General features: G+C 37.9%; 1 protein-coding gene across 1 annotated transcript in view; it reads right to left on the bottom strand.

The window, feature by feature from the left end:
* The window catches only part of fstl4 (follistatin-like 4), a 196154-nt gene that overhangs the window by 103298 nt on the left and 75437 nt on the right, over positions 1–17419 (bottom strand). The window contains exon 4 of the mRNA XM_051878653.1: positions 13395–13622. Within this exon, the coding sequence (XP_051734613.1) occupies positions 13395–13622 (228 nt within the window). The remainder of the gene's footprint in view (positions 1–13394; positions 13623–17419) is intronic.

Raw genomic sequence — 17419 nt, 5'->3', positions numbered from 1 at the left:
TCAAGTCAGTTTAACACAATGCAATGACAAACCTAATGATGTTAAATGAAAATGATTTTTTAAATAAACTGAACGGTATCGTAAAATCATTTTTTGAGTGTACTAGAAACCGCCAGTGCTGGAGGGGAATCTGACAGCATAGTGAAAATGATGGACAGAGATGGAGAGGTTTGTTTGCTAGCACAGAAAGGGTCACTTACAAAGACCCTTGATTTTCACAGACTGCCATCTAACACAAGACAACATCTCAAGTGTTCACTGTTTTCTTTCTCTGAACATGAGTTCAGCCTGAGTTCTTAGATATTTCTCATGGGAATAAGAAATCTCACCAAAAAATGATACTAAAATCTGCAATCAAAAGATCTCAATATGAACTCAGATTCCATGTTCATTTTACAGCTCTTACTGGATGACAGTAGCGACTCACTCACTCTGAGATAAAGTTTGACACTGAAATAAGACATCTCCTGAGCAACACAAAGTTCCTCCACAACCTCGTGGCGTTAAATGAATGACGAAAGATTCACTCCCGAATAAAGAATCATGTACAAACAAATCCCAAAAGTTACAATTTCCCCTTCCCGGTTAAAAATAGCATTTTAATTTCACCGTTCAAATTTGTAATTTAGCGTTTCAAATTAAATAGCCCGGGACTAAAGTATTAGAGCTCATTTGGGTGAAAGCCATCACTTGAAACCCAGACCAATACGTCACGAGTGAGAGGCATAGAGAGAGATAAACGCATTATACAAGGACTGTCAGAGTCTCTAAAGCGGATGTGAGGATGCGCTTTCAGAGGAGATTATTTTGTTTTGAGCTGATTGGCGTGTGTTAAAAGAGACAGTCTGAACTGAGCATGCTTGCTTGGCCCTTCAGGCTCGGCCGTCTCATATGATGCTAATATATAACAAAGCCTAATAAAAAACAGTTGTCCTAATTTGTCCTTTTGATTTGTATGCAAATTCTTCACATGCAGTTTCACTTACTAATCAGGGCTGCATTCACAAATGTGGCCAGAGAGTGAGAAAATTCACTGCCATGAAGCTGCGGTGTGCTCAGAAAACATTTACATTTATGCATTTGAATTGCCTATACAATTTACATCATAAATTTTAACATAAACAAACTGCTAAACATAATGTGATGCATATTTGTCAGTCATTCCTGCATGAAACAGGTACAGTACTACTCCATAATTTAACCATGTTCATACTTTTTTACTAAATAAATGCAATTGTTTTCACAAAGAACAGATTTATGCTGACTTTAAGCCATTTGAATAAATGCATTTTGAAAAATCAAATAGATGCAAATATGTGGTTAATAATAATCTATGCCATGAGTGCCGAAATCTTATCTGTTTCATTTATGTACGACTGACAAATATGCATCACATTAAGTTTCTTCATGAAGATTTGAAGCTTTACGAAAGTTTTGTTTCGAATCGGTGGTTCTGAGCGTGTATCAAACTTCCAAAGTCACGTGAACTATTGAAGTTTCAAAACACTTATGACATAACGAAGCCTCATTTACTGAAATCGTGTGATTTTGGCGCTCCGAACCACTGATTTGAAACAAAAGATTCATAAAGCTTCGAAGCTTCATGTTTTGAAATCGCCCATCACTAGATATTGTTGAATAAAGTCACTATTTTGTTATTTTTGGTGCACAAAAAGTATTCTAGTCGCTCTATAATATTAAGCTTGAACCACTGTAGTCACATGAACTGTTTTAAATATGTTTTTAGTAGCTTTCTGGGCATTGAAAAAGGGAGTGTTATTGCTGGCGATGGAGGCCTCACTGAGCCATCAGATTTTATCAAAAATATCTTAATTTGTGTTCAAAAGATGAACGAAGGTCTTTTGGGTGTGGAACGACATGAGGGTGAGTATGACAGAATTTTCATTTTTGGGTGAACTAACCCTTTAAACTCCAAAAATGTTTTAAAGAGTATCATAAAATGTATTGTACGTCTTCTGAAGCCATAAAACAGAGTGAGGAACAGGTCTAAATGAGAGTGATTACCTTCTGTTCAAATGACAAAACACACAAACTCAGCACTGTACAATGAAGAAAAGAGTAAAAGCTGCACATTAACTTCACTGGGCCTTCATTGTCTTGTCATTTGAAAATGCAAAAAATAATAATGAGCACTAAAGGTTGTCCGTGTCCATATACTGTGGGTTGAGACACAGACATAAATACAACGTGCAGTAAATGGACTATTTAACAGTCATCTAAGGCTTAAATGCAAATGTAAAATAAGCTGAAAGAGTCTGCACCGTCTGTAGTCACAATAAATAAGGCTTTGTTGAAAACACTAACCGTGAGCGACAGCGCTGTGACGCTCTACTCTTGCGTATGCTTCACATTTGAGCTTTCTTGAGTCTCTCACTTGAGAGTGATGTTTATGAGGCGAGGGGCTTATGCAGGAACAGGGGACATTTATAAGTAGAACATGGCATCCATTTCAAATAGCAAATACTTTAAAGTAATGAATCTCTTGGGAGCAATAAAGTTAATGAAGTGGCCACGTGACCTGAGGGACTAAAGAACCCTGTTTATTCACCATCGTGAAAGAAGGATAGCGGCGCTTTTAGCCTCATTTATAACAAAAACATGCATTGCACCTGGATATTACTTAAAAAAGACAAAAAGCTGGAAAAAATCAGCACATGCTGTCTCTTATATTTACTGAGGTGACAGCATGATGATTGATGTCCGTGTTAATGTCTGAATTACAGTACTGAGAGAGAGAGAGAGAGTTTATTTAAGTACTCTGAGAAGGACACATTACACCCAAATCAAAAAGAAAAAATTATATATATATATATATATATATACATATACATATACAGTTGCAAGAAAAAGTATGTGAACCATTTACAGAATCTGTGAAAATGTGCAAAATTGTACAAAATAAGAGAGATCATACAAAATGCATGTTATTTTTTATTTAGTACTGTCCTGAGTAAGATATTTTACATAAAAGATGTTTACATATAATCCATAAGACAAAAAAATAGCTGAATTTATTAAAATAACCCCATTCATAAGTATGTGAATTATTGATTCTTAATACTGTGTGTGGTTACCTGGATGATCTACGACTGTTTTTTTGTTGTGTGATGGTTGTTTATGAGTCTCTTGTTTGTTCTGAGCAGTTAAACTGAGCTCTGTTCTTCAGAAAAATCCTCCAGCTCCCGCAGATTCTTCAGTTTTCCAGCATCTTCTGCATATTTGAACCCTTTACAGCAGTGACTGAATGATTCTGAGATCCATCTTTTCACACGGAGGACAACTGAGGGACTCAAACACAACTATTAAAAAAGGTTCAAACATTCACTGATGCTCCAGAAAAAAACACGATGCATTAATAGATGGGGGGTGATCATCCAGGTAACCACACACAGTATTAAGAATCAATGGTTCACAAACTTTTGAACTGGGTTATTTTAATAAATTCAGCTATTTTTTTTTTGTCTTGTGGATTATATGTAAACATCTTTTATGTAAAATATCTTACTCAGGACAGTACTAAATAAAAAATAACATGCATTTTGTATGATCTCTCTTATTTTGTTAAAATTATTAACATTTTCACAGATTCTGTCAATGGTTCACATACTTTTTCTTGCAACTGTATATATATATATATATATATATATATATATATATATATATATATATATATATATATATATATTATATACAGTATTAGTGAAGTAATATCTCATATACCAGTGAGAGTGTGAGTAATGCACCGACTCTCGACAGTATATAGAGATGGATTTTGGATTAAATAAAGGTCCATTAATGTCAGATTTGGTCTAATTTGAGATCTGATTTCTAGGATTTTCAAAATTTTGATTCTGTAGTCAAAAAATACATTTTTATAATATATTGTTGTAACCTTAATATTAAGTATTTAATTGAAATACCATTATAGCATTATAATTAAAATATGGATTACAGATAAGAAATAATTTATGTAAACAAAATCAATTGGTCTGCTCCTCCCAACCATCCCGTCCCGCCCCCAAAATGGCTCATCTTACCCACAGGGCTGGAGTAATGCTGTCCACGCATCGGAATTATCGTAAATACGAGTTTCCTAATCAGAAATTGGATATGAACGCCCTCTCAAGTCGTATTTACTACTGGGAAACTCAAGATCATTTTGATACCCGTGACAATCTTTAAACATGGCGGAGGGGAGAATGAATCCTGCTGTGTCTGGTTTTCTTTATTCGTTTTTTCCACAACAGCTACACATCTTGACTTGTTGTTAAAGTAGTGAATATTTATATATATCAATAACCATTTAAAGCATATTGTATGTTTTATATATAGCGAAAATAGCATGTATTTGACCCAATAAAGAGATAAAACTTGTTTGTGTGGGCGTTATATATGCATCAGGTTGATTAACTAAAATATTGCAATACTGCTAGTGTTTGATTTAAGCATATTGATCATTGTTTTGGGAGATTTTTTCTTTTTGACTGATATTGACAAAACAATATGTTCACATGTTTCTTCTTTCTGTTGGTCTAACACATAGACTGTAAAAAAAAAGATGGACGACGCGACGCCGCTTCCTTCCATTGTAATGAACTGAATGTAAAACGTACGACGATGGGCGTTGACATGTTACGCAAAAACGTCAGTTTGGAGCCTGGGCATGCGCAGAAGGAATCGTCAGTGGAGCCCGGAGACGGAGTCGTGGTATCAAACTTCCGCCCAGATGACTTAAATGGGCTATATAAATTATACACAATTTAAAATTCTACCTATAAAATAATAGGCTATTCTGTTTCTAGAGCAATAATATTTTTGAAACAGCAAATTCAGTAGATAAACTCAATATAGTATGCCACTAGAAACAACTCTAAAATGTCAGAAACGGTTCTGCCATTTTAAATAAAGTTGAATTAATGTTACAGGAGACAGATTGCTGTAGACAGTGCTCTATAATTAATTAGAGTAGGCTATCATTAGTTTTGTCCTGCTAATTATTATTTTATACCCATAAAAATAATTAGTAACTGCCAGATAACGATCACCTGCTTTTTCCTAACATGGCTAACGTTAGGCGTGTTATCTTAGCTAATAACATTTATTAATTTATCTTATAAAGCCCACATTTAACCGAAAAAAATCAGATCCTGTAGGTCGGTTAGTACAGTTTACTGCTGAAAAACTCATTTTGTCGGTGTGAAATAACACAGAAATCGAAAATTAATAGTTAGTTATATATCTTCAATCTCCCCTCGAAGCTCCGACAGTTCTCAGAGAAGCTGTCAATCACAATTGTCAATCATAACGACACGCCCCGTTTCTATAGCATCAAATTGCTAGCTAAAATCAAACTTATCACAAAAATGAACAATTGAATATATATCAGTGTGATAACAACTACCTTAAATGACCAAAACCATCTTTCGGAAAATTTTATTTGAAGCGTAATTTATTTTTTTGTTTTGACTCAAGTCCCGTTTGTTTGCATTGAGAGGGCGAGGTTTATGACCTGTACTGCATCCAGCCACCAGGGGGCGATCAAAGAGCCCGCAGCTTCACTTTTCAGGATGTATGAGGCACACCCGGTCTAACATAACTTACGCTTAACCTGAGCCAATGAATTACATATATTATCAAAGAGCTACACATTATTGACTTTCTGTTATGCACTTTTTAAATTTTTTTTTATTTTTTATTTTGGGGTGAGCTGGAAATGCTCCTGACAGGATTTCATGAGGGTCATGTGATTATACAGTCGCATTGTTATATTAAAGGTGCTGTATGCAATTTCTCAAATTCGTTGTTGATATTTGAAATCAACCCAAACAAACCCACCCCTCTCTTCATTGCTCCACCTCCAAAACTCACACTCCAATCCTAACCACCCTGCTCCGAGTCGGTCTCGAACCCCGGCACGATCGCTACGGTTGTCAGTGTGCAGTGGTTTAACTGCAAAACTCTCACTAATCTGGCCATTGTTACACACGCAATGCGAGTGGATGCCACAGCTGACACACAACAAAATGCTTCACGAAAAATAAAGCACAGTTCATGAATGAACAACAAGGAAGCACAAAAAATGAACATACAGTACACAAGAGTAAATACAAACAAGAGTTTGTTGTTAATCGCCAACAGAACAGCAGTTCCAGACAATCAAAACCCAGTGTTACTCACATGATACGGAATATAAACGTGGTCCTAAAGCGCTTGCCCAGTCATAAACCTTCATTCCAGTGATATTCTTTTGAGCTCTTTTGTATAGTGTCCCATCTCTCGTTCTGCAGTTTTTTTTGTTTTTTCTTATTTTCAAATCTCCCTCTTGCTTGTTCTCTCTCCTCGACCGTCATACGCCCCCTAATGCTGATTGGTTAGACGTTTGTTGTTGGTATTGGTCCGACTAACTTCCAAACAGTGGATCTGAAATAATTCTGAGTCCACCTTTAAAGGCACAATATGTAATTTTCACCACTAGAGGTCGCTTATTCAAAACAAAGGCGTAGTTTGTTGACACCTTGATTTCGAAAAATCATAGGAGGTGTTGTCTTCACGTCCACAGCCGGTGGAAAAGAATCCGATGGGACTCGGGCAGAAATCATGTTCATGGATGAGCTAATGTATTAAAGATTTATTAACATTACTGTAGTATGAAGCAGGGTGTGACTGAAAGCCGTTGGATCGGTTGCTAATGAGAGACGAGCACGACACAGGATTCAAGAGCAGCGGAGCTTTTATCATGCCGCAGACGAGCGCTTCCGCTTCTTCCGGTCATGAGTATATGGGGTAACACAGCGCTGTTGATCATATTAGATACATTTGTGTGTTGAAAGTTGTTATAATGCTACTCTGCGTTCACTCTGCAGCTGCTATGAGACTCTTGTTGAACACTGCAGTAAGATAGATCGATATTAGTAATGGTAAAACATGGTACTCGATGTAAATCAAGAAAATGAGATTTAAACAATAAGACAGTTTTCTGTCAATGAATGTATCCAAACAGTTGTTCCCTTGTCTAATAAAACACATAATATATTAAAGAGTCATTGGCATTTCCATGGTTTCTACTAAATAAAACTGGAAATCGAGGCTAACGCAGGTATGATGACATTGATAGGCGACGCACGGACAGAGTCCGTGTCCTGGATAAAATTGCTTATTTCTCTGGATTCAAACATTCTTGGAAACATTTGGGATAATGTAAGTACACAAGTCAAAATATAACACTGTTCTAGTGGTTTTAGGATATTTTAATCCAAAAGTCTTATATATTGTGTCTTCTCAGCACTGTGAAATCATTTATATTGTGAATGTACATGACTTTATACATCTCCTGGACGTGTGAGTGATCATTAGGAGTTCTGTCACTGACACAGCAAAAACACCTCCCAGCATCCCTCACCCACCAGAGATTCATTTGTACACCTTTTGGTGTTGTGATGGTGGACGCTGCAGCTTCAGAGGCGTCCCGCTGTGCACCAGGCATCAGTCAAACACTCGTTCTCTTTGTTGTGGCACTCTGGCGGCCCGCAGAGAAGAAAGATGCCTTTCCAATGCAGTGTGTTGTTGCTGCTTTTATATGTTGTAAGAGACAGTGTTGGGATCAAAGTTGAGCTGAACAGTGACCCGAGGAGGCATCTTTCATTTTAATGACAGGCATGAACAAAGAGATGAATGCCCTGTCCGTAAGTGTCCGTAGATGCCTAATTACAAGATATGTGAGAGATTTTGAAGGCTCTGGTTGGAGATACAATCTTCTTCCTCAGTGTAAGACCAACAGATAATTAAACCCTTTTATTCCTTCAGTAATTGCCTTTATAAATGGCTAAACTGTGTGTATGCGTGTGGCTGTTTACGAGACAATAAAGCTTGTAATTGGTCATTTTGGTCTATTGTTGTCATATTTATTTTCTTGGTCAGAGTTTTTGTGCTTTTTGGTTTGTTTGTTTGTTTGTTTTGTTGTCTGTATGGCTCTTTCAAATGACTCAAATGATGATGGTGAAGTGGTGAATGTCTGTAATGTGGTCAAGACCTGGTACTTCACTGCAAAACCAAAAATCCCCACAATGAACTAAATAAAAGCATTTTTCTCAGGAAAGAAGAAACATTTGCGTCTGCCATGTAAGCGGACAGATCGGATATTCCCCTATCAATACGTCATTAAAAAAGTGACGATGGCGAATGAAGTTAACTCAGGTGGACACCAACCGTGATGACATGACTCTTTTCAATGGTGCAATTGAGGAGGAAGACTCAACCCAATGTTTTGCTGAGCAAAAGTTTGTATTACCATTTAGTCTGTGTCCAATGCAAATCGAGCCGATTTTACTTCCTTTTTGGCCTAAGCTTCTCCATGTTAGTACATCTAAAAAATCCATAAAAACAGGACACAATGTACTGTATTAATTTGACAGAATTTTCTGTATTTATTTTTTACAGGTGTTTTACCTGTATTTTGAATTTTGAACTTCATTGAAAGATACTTATACTTAGTAGAATGTCTAAAGTGGACTATCGAAATAAAGTTTAACTGTGTCCAAATGAGCAAATGGAGAATCTTAGATGTTTCTCCTTAAGAAAGATCTCTTAAGAAAGGTTTCTGGAAAGATCTCTTCTCACGTGTGTATCTGTATAAGCGCTTGGTGAAGATTGTCATTGATGTCTATTTACAACATGTTTTGAAGCGTTGATCATTGTAGCAAATCAAAGACATATCTGTTGAGTGCCTGAACACAACAGCCAATCAGAGGTGTTTAAGAATCTGCTCAACAGTGCTCAAAATGCTAGGGGGAAATGCTGATATTGTTTTAAAATCTCAGTACCGACTTGGTACTGAAGTTGGTACTTTTGACAACCCTATCTCAGATATTGAGGTCTTCATGGGTCCACTTGGATCTGAAAACCTGAGGTCCCACACAAGAGGGACTGGGTCCAAAACTTTGACGTGTGCCTTGGATACGGGTCGGGTATGATATAAGTAGTCTCGGGTAATTTAAAGGGGTGGTTGATTATGATTTGATTTTGATTTTAACTTTAGTATGTGTGTAATGTTGCTGTTTGAGCATAAACAACGTCTGCAAAGTTACAACGCTCAAAGTTCAATGCAAAGGGAGAGATTTTCTTTTACAGAAATCACTTTTTAAGGAGGGGGACTACAACTAACATCACTAACCCTAAAATTTACATAAACCCCGCCCCTGAGAACACACAACAAAGGGGGTGAGGCCATGTTGGGCTGCTTTAGAGAAGAGGAAGAGTTGTTGTAGTAGAGTGTTGTTGACATGCCGTCATTTTACGCCGGACTGCTTCACAAACGAGGGTCAATTCAACACTGGATTTGCACAAAAGATTAACATGACGGCACATGCTAGTCGATGAGTTGAATCAACTCCACAGCAACTATATAAATTGATCCACTAACCATTCAGAAACGTCCAGTTTCATTCTAAAAGTTGTAACTTCTTCCTGAGTCTCTCCATCAGTGTCGACTCCGGTTTGAACAATGTAAGGCTGAACACCGTTACTGACAATCCTCATTTTGGCTGCGTGAGATTCTCCAGCTTTGTTGTTTTTGAGCGACCGAAGCGCGAGCTGTTAAAGCTCCGCCCTCTTCTGGAAAGGGGGCCAAGAGCAGCAGCTCATTTGCATTTAAAGGGACACACACAAAAACGGCATGTTTTTTCTCACACCCAAATAGGGGCAAATTTGACAAGCTATAATAAATGATCTGTGGGGTATTTTGAGCTGAAACTTCACAGACACATTCTGGGGACACCAGAGACTTATATTACATCTTGTGAAAGGGGCATAATAGGTCCCCTTTAAAATAAATGTGCTTTGGAATTATTTTAAAATATGCCAAATTTCCACTATTGGTTTCAGGCGCTCCACATTAATTGCGCTCTGCAATACCCCAGCCATTCAAGACAATGAGTGTGGGGATTTACTTCTTAATATTAACATAAATATAAGTTTCCTTGTCATTTGAGGTGAAACATAACACTTATGAGTGGTTTATCTACTTGGAAGTGCTCACACGAGCGGAAAATCTATGTACTGTTGCCAGATATCATTTACAGAAAACCATCTAAATGCAGTTGAGGCCAAACTAATCGACTGAACAAAAAAAAAAAAACATAACTGTAATATATTTTTGTGACACAAAAAGTTGGCTACAGGCTACATTATCTGGCAACTTGGGTTAAAAACATGTAGCTAATGTTAACGCTATGAAGAAGGATCGGATCAGAGAATGAATTTCATCTACAATAAGGTAGGAAGAAGGGCATATTTTTAAATCTACACCTGTCGTGGTGTTTGTAATTTGTCGTCTCTGGTTTTGGTCTGTGTCATCCCTGGTTGAAAAGCTCAGATTTCCTAAAATACTAACGTCTGAGATCTGCATATACTGTAAACATTTCTAATTAAATTCTCCAGAAGACAATCTGAGCTGCTACTCACAATCATTTTGCAATTCACAGCCATTTTATAGCTTCAAAATTGACACATAAATAAAATATAAGAATTAAAACAGAAAAGTAAAGCTATAACAGAGAATCCCAATAAAGCTCTAAGCTATAAAAGTGATGGTGGCTGAATTTAACCTTCAGGATTAAAAAATCACCATAAACCCACGCAGCATAACTCCTGACACATGGCATAATGTATAAACTCCTCCACACACATACACCTAAGACTCCTTTCCTTCAGGTTACACATGCTGGAATAACTAAGCGAGTCCACCGTGACATTGAAAGTGACGTTGCTTACGTGAGCGTCTCCTGTTCTCCCTGCCCTCTGTAAACTGGATTAAAGCTGCATCTCCTAGTGCTGTTTGTCGACGTTATTCTTTCCCTTCTTGATGTGAAATACTTTATAGCTGGATCTCCTCAGACCGCACGCCTCAGCTGTGCACAAAGGCACAGTGCTTTATTATTATTTATGAGGTGGAACATTGTCAAGTGCTTCTTGTGCTTTAGAATGACCTTCATTTAGTTAGAGGCCATAAACCTTGACCGCTTTATTACAAGGCATATTCCCCTCACAGTACCACAACAGATCACAAACTATAGCTTATGGATACGTGTCACATCACTTTATGTGCAGTCTAGAGATGATCACATGACATACAGTAAGTATGGTCTGTGATGAACTGGTTGAGCAAAGCACTAACATCTAAAGATTCTGAAAACGAGACATTTACATTTGCAGAATTGTGCACGATGTTAACACTGTAAAAGCATACATCTTGGAAAATAGTTTAGTCTTGTTTTAAACATAAATCTCATGTTGTTAGATTGATGCTTAAAGGAAGAAAAATAAATCTCAAGATTCCCAGAAAACAAGTCTTGTGGACTAGATGTTTTTGCTTTGAAGTCCTCCACCTGCCCCATGGACCTCCAGCTGCCCTGCTGAAAAACCAAGCATAAGCCAGCATGAATTCCATGTTGGTCCAGGCTGGTTTGAGCTTGTATAGTGCTGGTGTAGTAGCATAGTCATGCTGTTCTCAAGCAAAACTTCCCCTTCCCATGCTGGTCCCAGCATGCAAAACATACCTTATTCTGGTGACCAGTAATGCTGGATTTTTCAGCAGGGCATGTACATACGCATATCTGCATTTTTATGGAGGCGAACCTCGCAGCTTGAGCTTTGATGCATGTTTTATTACTTATATACCATGTATACATTTAAAGTACCCCTGCTATATGCTATTTTAAAGATTCCTAGTTTTGTTTTGGAGTCTCCTACAAAAGGTTTACATGCATCCAAGCTCAAACTCTCATAATACACATGCAAGCATCAGCTATTTTCTCATTCAATCTATCTAAACCCCTCATTTCTGAGAACCAACTCTGCTCTGATTGGTCGGATGGCCCAGCCTGTTGTTATTGGTCCGATGTCAGAAACCAAACGTCCATTAGCATATCTGAATATCAGCTCCAGATCTTCATCAGGGCTTGATACAGAGTGATACGAACAGTAATGATACCAGCAGTTTTACTTTATCAATTTGAGCATCTGCATTCTGGATATTGATTCTGGATAAATTGAGAATCACGTTTTTTGTTTCATATAGAGATCCCGATTCTCCCACAATTTGGACAACTAAACAAAACATGTAATTTACTAGAGGTTCTGACAAAATTGTAATTGCTGCAGAAATGGTTAATGGTTTGTTTGAATGATTCAATGACTCACTCATAAAGACTTCACTTGTTTCATTACTGGATGAATCAGCATTCTTGAACAAAACTCTTGAATGAGTGATTCAATGACTCACTCATAAAGACTTTCCCTGCATCCCAATGTGCATACTATCCACCCTATCCGCCCTAAATAGTACTGAATATTACTAACATCACATGCTATTTAGGATGGATAGTATGCACATTGAGATTCAGGCTTCACTTGTTTCATTACTGGATAAATCAGGTTTTTGAACAAATCTCTTGAATGAACGATTCAATGACGAATACATTTTTAACAGTCACTTGTCGCCACCTACTGGTGTAACGATGCAATTGATACAATCTTTATTTTAAGTGCCAAATTATTTTCAAAAGGTGATTTGCTCTGTTTTGATCAATACTGTAGACATCAGTGTTTATATCTGAGTTATAAACTTTTATCCCAGTTCTTCTGTGATAATGTGAATTACTGTAAAACAGAAATAATGATACAGTATGGTCGAAGCTGTTTCATATCTAAACATGACAACTGCTCTCTCAGGATCAGAACGCAGATCTGAATGTTCGCTGTGGTCGTACTTGTCAAAGGTTTAATAGACAGAGACGAATCGCTGTCATTTAGGAATAAAATCGTGTGGGTGTTTGAATCGAGATCGCAGTCTTTTAATGATTAATCATGCAGCTCTATAGGGGGCATTACGCAAATTTGTTACAAACCTAAGTAGATTCAGCAGGAAGTGAGACTGGAATTACTGACAACTCGTTTCAGGCATATGAGAATCACCTCTTTCTTTTGGGAGACAAAAACCCCATTTATCTGCACTTTGATCTTTGAAACTTTGCAGACATTTACATTCACAAACAGCTCACACACTACATGAAAAGGAATATCTGAAAAAGCATAATTGGGGCCATTTTGGCAAATGTGTGGTTTCAATAGTTCTTACACTTTTCTGTAAATTTAGAATAAGTTTTAGTATGAGAGATATAAAAGGTTTACGCAGGTTTTGTGCACGGGTAGTGAATGAATTATTATTTGCTATGGTAAGTCACAGAGCTAAATTTGTAATCTCTTTTAAAATGATCCAGAAGAGGAATTGACCGCCATTTAAACAGCATGTATGCGCAACATTCATGAGCATTGGACAGTTGCATTCACAGCACTACAGTGAGGATCGTGCAGCTCACCTTTGAAAAAGCAGTCTTTGCTGTGGACCACATAGATCCTCCTCCGCTGCAGGCAAGCGGTGCGGTACAGCTCGCAGTGGTTCTCATAAAAACGTCCGTCAGAGCCACACACGGGAACAAACGAAGTGTGGCACCGTTCCTGGCACACACACTCGACACGGCCCGTTACATTCCTGACCACACACTCCCGACCCCGGCCACAGTACGTCCTCCTGCATGGACCCTCATCTGGAGAAAGAAAAGGCTCAGAGTTAAAATCAACATTGTTTTGTGCACAATTCACATTATGAAAGTAAAATAAGTTGATGCTCTGCCATGAATGTAGTAAAACAAAGACAGAACAGCTTGTTTGTAAAGCAGTTTGGATGCACTGCGGTTCACATTATCTCAGAGAATGTTAAAGTTTCTCCAGCCAAGTCTAAAAACCCGCTCCCCACCGATTCCCTGAGTTGGCACTGGCAAAGCTGCTGAGGTCTGGATCGCTCTTTCCAGAGCTGCAAGAACGCAGTTGGGGAAAACTCCTGCTGGGGTCACCCGCCCGATTCTGGGCATGTGCATCGTCCATGCCAGTTTTAGTACTTTCTTCGGGCGACAGCTGGTAGGTAGGAAATGATTCCCAATTAATTCTGGACCGCTGACTGAGACCGCTGGAGTGGCATCAAACTCGGATCACCGCTGGCCACTCTTTTCACCACATGCTGTTAAGGCTTGAGAATGAGGCAACAGAATGTGTCGACTGGTAGAGATTATGCAGCACCAAGCATGAAACTAAACTGTGTACAGACGAGAACTTTCAGTGTAGACTGCATAACTCAATTGTCATGGACATTACTACATGATTATGTCATGTATGTCTTTTCCAGCAAAAATAACTATACTGCAACACTTTTCTATACTGCAATTAGAGTTGGGTATCAAGAATTTCCAGCATATGTAACCAGAATTTCCAAGAACCGTAGATTTGATAAGGCTGTCTGTTTGTCCTGTCTGCGTGTTTTATGTCATTTCCATTCAAACCATTCAAACGCAAGAAGATGCGAAAGAGAACTCAATTCGGCACTCGCACGCTGTTTTCTGTGCTGTGAACATATCCGAAGCCTGACGCCTCTCATATAGTGCACAAATACTGAATTGCGCATTTCGCACAAGCTTTCTTGTGCTTGAATGAACAAATACACATAAAATTAGGACAAAATATCCTCATAAACACAGTCGGTTTTGTCTAAGGTGAACGTACGTAACAGATCAAACAATCTCAATCAAACAAAAGGCAAAGAGAAAATCACTCCCTGCTCTTATTTTATTTATAAAAAGAAAACTGTGCAGTGTTATTTTACATTTGATTACATTTGATTTCAATTTCTGTACCTGAACTTTGTTGATTTGTATTTATTTGTGCTATTGCTAGTTGGTTTATTTGTTATTATTTTTTATTGACCGTTTACTTGTCTTTAATAATGTTTGACATTTTATCTTAGTTAGTCTAGTTGTTTTTGCTGTGGTATTTTTTGAAACCACTGGCAAAAGTTCCTTTATTGAGTGTTCTTTAGGCTGCTGATTTATTTTCAAACGATACCAACCATAACTGTGATATATACCGTTTAATACCATGGTCTGTCTGAACACCCGATTCTGATTGGCTGGAAGCTGTGCATTAACACCGTTTAATGCACAAGTAGTTCCAGTCAGTTTAATCACCGTTTTATATTAATGAGCTGATTTCGTTAAAGCTCACGCGAGCACAGAGACTTGTTTTCAACACTTTGATTAAAAAAAAAAAAAAAACCTTCGCTACTGAATCGCTACATTATATTACTCAGCAACGAGGCAGTATTTTTTTACAATGTTTTTGAAGTAAGTAAACTTACAGTTTGACTTTTAGTAGAGCGATGCTGCACAGATGCAGGTAATTCACACACTCAATCTCTTTCTTTCACTAATTCATTAAAATAAATGTTACAATTCAATCAAATAAAGGTAATTTTACCGCACTATTTTATCTCTGTGTCTGAATTATAGCGGGCAGAATGCTAGATCTAAAGAGATGTAGCTGACAAAAATAACACAGCTAAGTGTGCATTACACAATTTTAATGCACTCCACTGTGCATTCAACTTTTCAAAGCTTTGAATCAATTGAACCAATTGCTTCGCAAAAACGTTTCGAAACGTTTGAAACAACACGCTGGTGACCCCTGCTGGTCAAAAAAGTGTAAATGCAACAAAAACTCAGGCCAAACATGCATAAAACCACCTTTTACAAACCCATTGCAAATGTTTTAATGAATGTAAAATCTATCAAATGCAATTAACTAATCATCTAATACGATTAAATATCAAGTGTCTGTAGAATATGTGTTATTTTATCAATTTTTAGTGCTTGTTTTGTTTTTTTCAATGAATGGTGCAGGTAAACAGGCCAATAAGAGACTATTAACTACTATTATTCCTTTTAATTATACTAATGTCTCATTAAAACATCTACAAATGTATAAAATTATCAGAGATCAGGTAAAAACCATAGATACTTGTTTAATGGTTCACCGTTTGGGGGTGATTCAGTGAATCAGCATGATTCATGGGTTCACAGAGATCACGGCCCCCCAGAGGTGAACCACTGAACAAGTTTCGAAACAGTTATGACGTAACATAACAAAGCCTTGTTCACTGAAATCACGTGACCTTGGCAGTTTGATACAAGCTCTGAACTAATGACACTAAACAAAAGATTTGTAAAGGTTTCAAAGCTTCATGAAGCAGGGTTCTGAAAGCGCCCATCACTACCACTGCCTCCATATCCTGCATTAATCTTGTGTAATGCACACCTAGCCATGGATTATCCCTTACATATATACAATTTTGTTCATATCACCCACCTATACATGCAGTTTATGTCCCAGTAATTGTGGGGTTAGTAAATGCAGCACTGCAGGCATTTCAATGTTTTTAAATGTTCCTCCTTCATTGAGCGTCCGTAGGATTTTTTTGCATGTGATCACTTAGTAAAGTAACGGCACAATCTCCTCAACAACACAGATGATCTGAGGAATCATGCATGTTTGGAGCACAAACGCCACAGAATGACCCAAATGCTCAACTTTTATACTCTTTGGATGAGTATGGCTAACAGTCATAGTGATGTTTGCCTGTCTAGACATACTAAAAATCTGATCAACAGGGCAAAACAATACGTGCAGCCCCTCAGGAGCACAGCCCATGTTGTTTGGTTTACTAATTATTTACAGCACCTTCATAAAGCAACGGCAGGCACGAGCACCCGCTCCAACACCGTGACCTTCCTCCTCTATGTCAAGGTTGCAGACGATTACCAGATCATTTGTATTCCCTGAGCATTGAAGATTAGGCGCTTAGCTGAGCTCTGCTTCTGTGAAAATGATTTGCTCTTCTTCGGACGCCTGCTGTCCGACCATCTCTTGTCTTTCTAAACTCTTTCTCTGCTACAAGTTGAACAATCTGGTCCAAAACACAAATGCTCCTTTTACAGCACTATTAGTAATTCTGCAGAGACGTCATCCTCTTTGCAATCTGCGGCATGTACTCGCTGACAATTCCCTACTGCACTCCGCTGTGATTTACTTAAGAAGCTAAAGAGTTGATTTGTAATCCATTCAATGTGGGCAGCGAGACAATGGTGATACAAGAGTCTTAAAGGTTCCACCGAAAGCTCTCGAAATCTGCCAAGCCGCTAATGCGTTCTTTTTATTATCACACCCATTCTTGGGACTGTTAAGAAGCTGCAAACCATTGCTTGTCCAACTCAGTCAGCAATCACTCCAGGCCTGGATGACAGATGCTTAAACAAATGAATCACCTGGGGAATCACAGAGGGAATGTTTGGAAGTATAGTTCTGGATTGCTATGGATCTCATCCCATTGTTATAAAGTAAATGTGACTAATTGATTCCTTTCAAAAGGAGTCGCACAGACAAGAGCAACAGTGGTGTAATCCTTGAAAGCTCACATCATATGAACAGCTTCCGTTCTGACATTAACCGCAGACCACCC

The sequence above is a fragment of the Ctenopharyngodon idella genome, chromosome 21 (assembly GCF_019924925.1).
Source record: "Ctenopharyngodon idella isolate HZGC_01 chromosome 21, HZGC01, whole genome shotgun sequence".
Taxonomy (NCBI): domain Eukaryota; kingdom Metazoa; phylum Chordata; class Actinopteri; order Cypriniformes; family Xenocyprididae; genus Ctenopharyngodon; species Ctenopharyngodon idella.
Note: the sequence above shows the minus strand (reverse complement) of the source record. Positions and strands in the feature narration are given on the sequence as shown.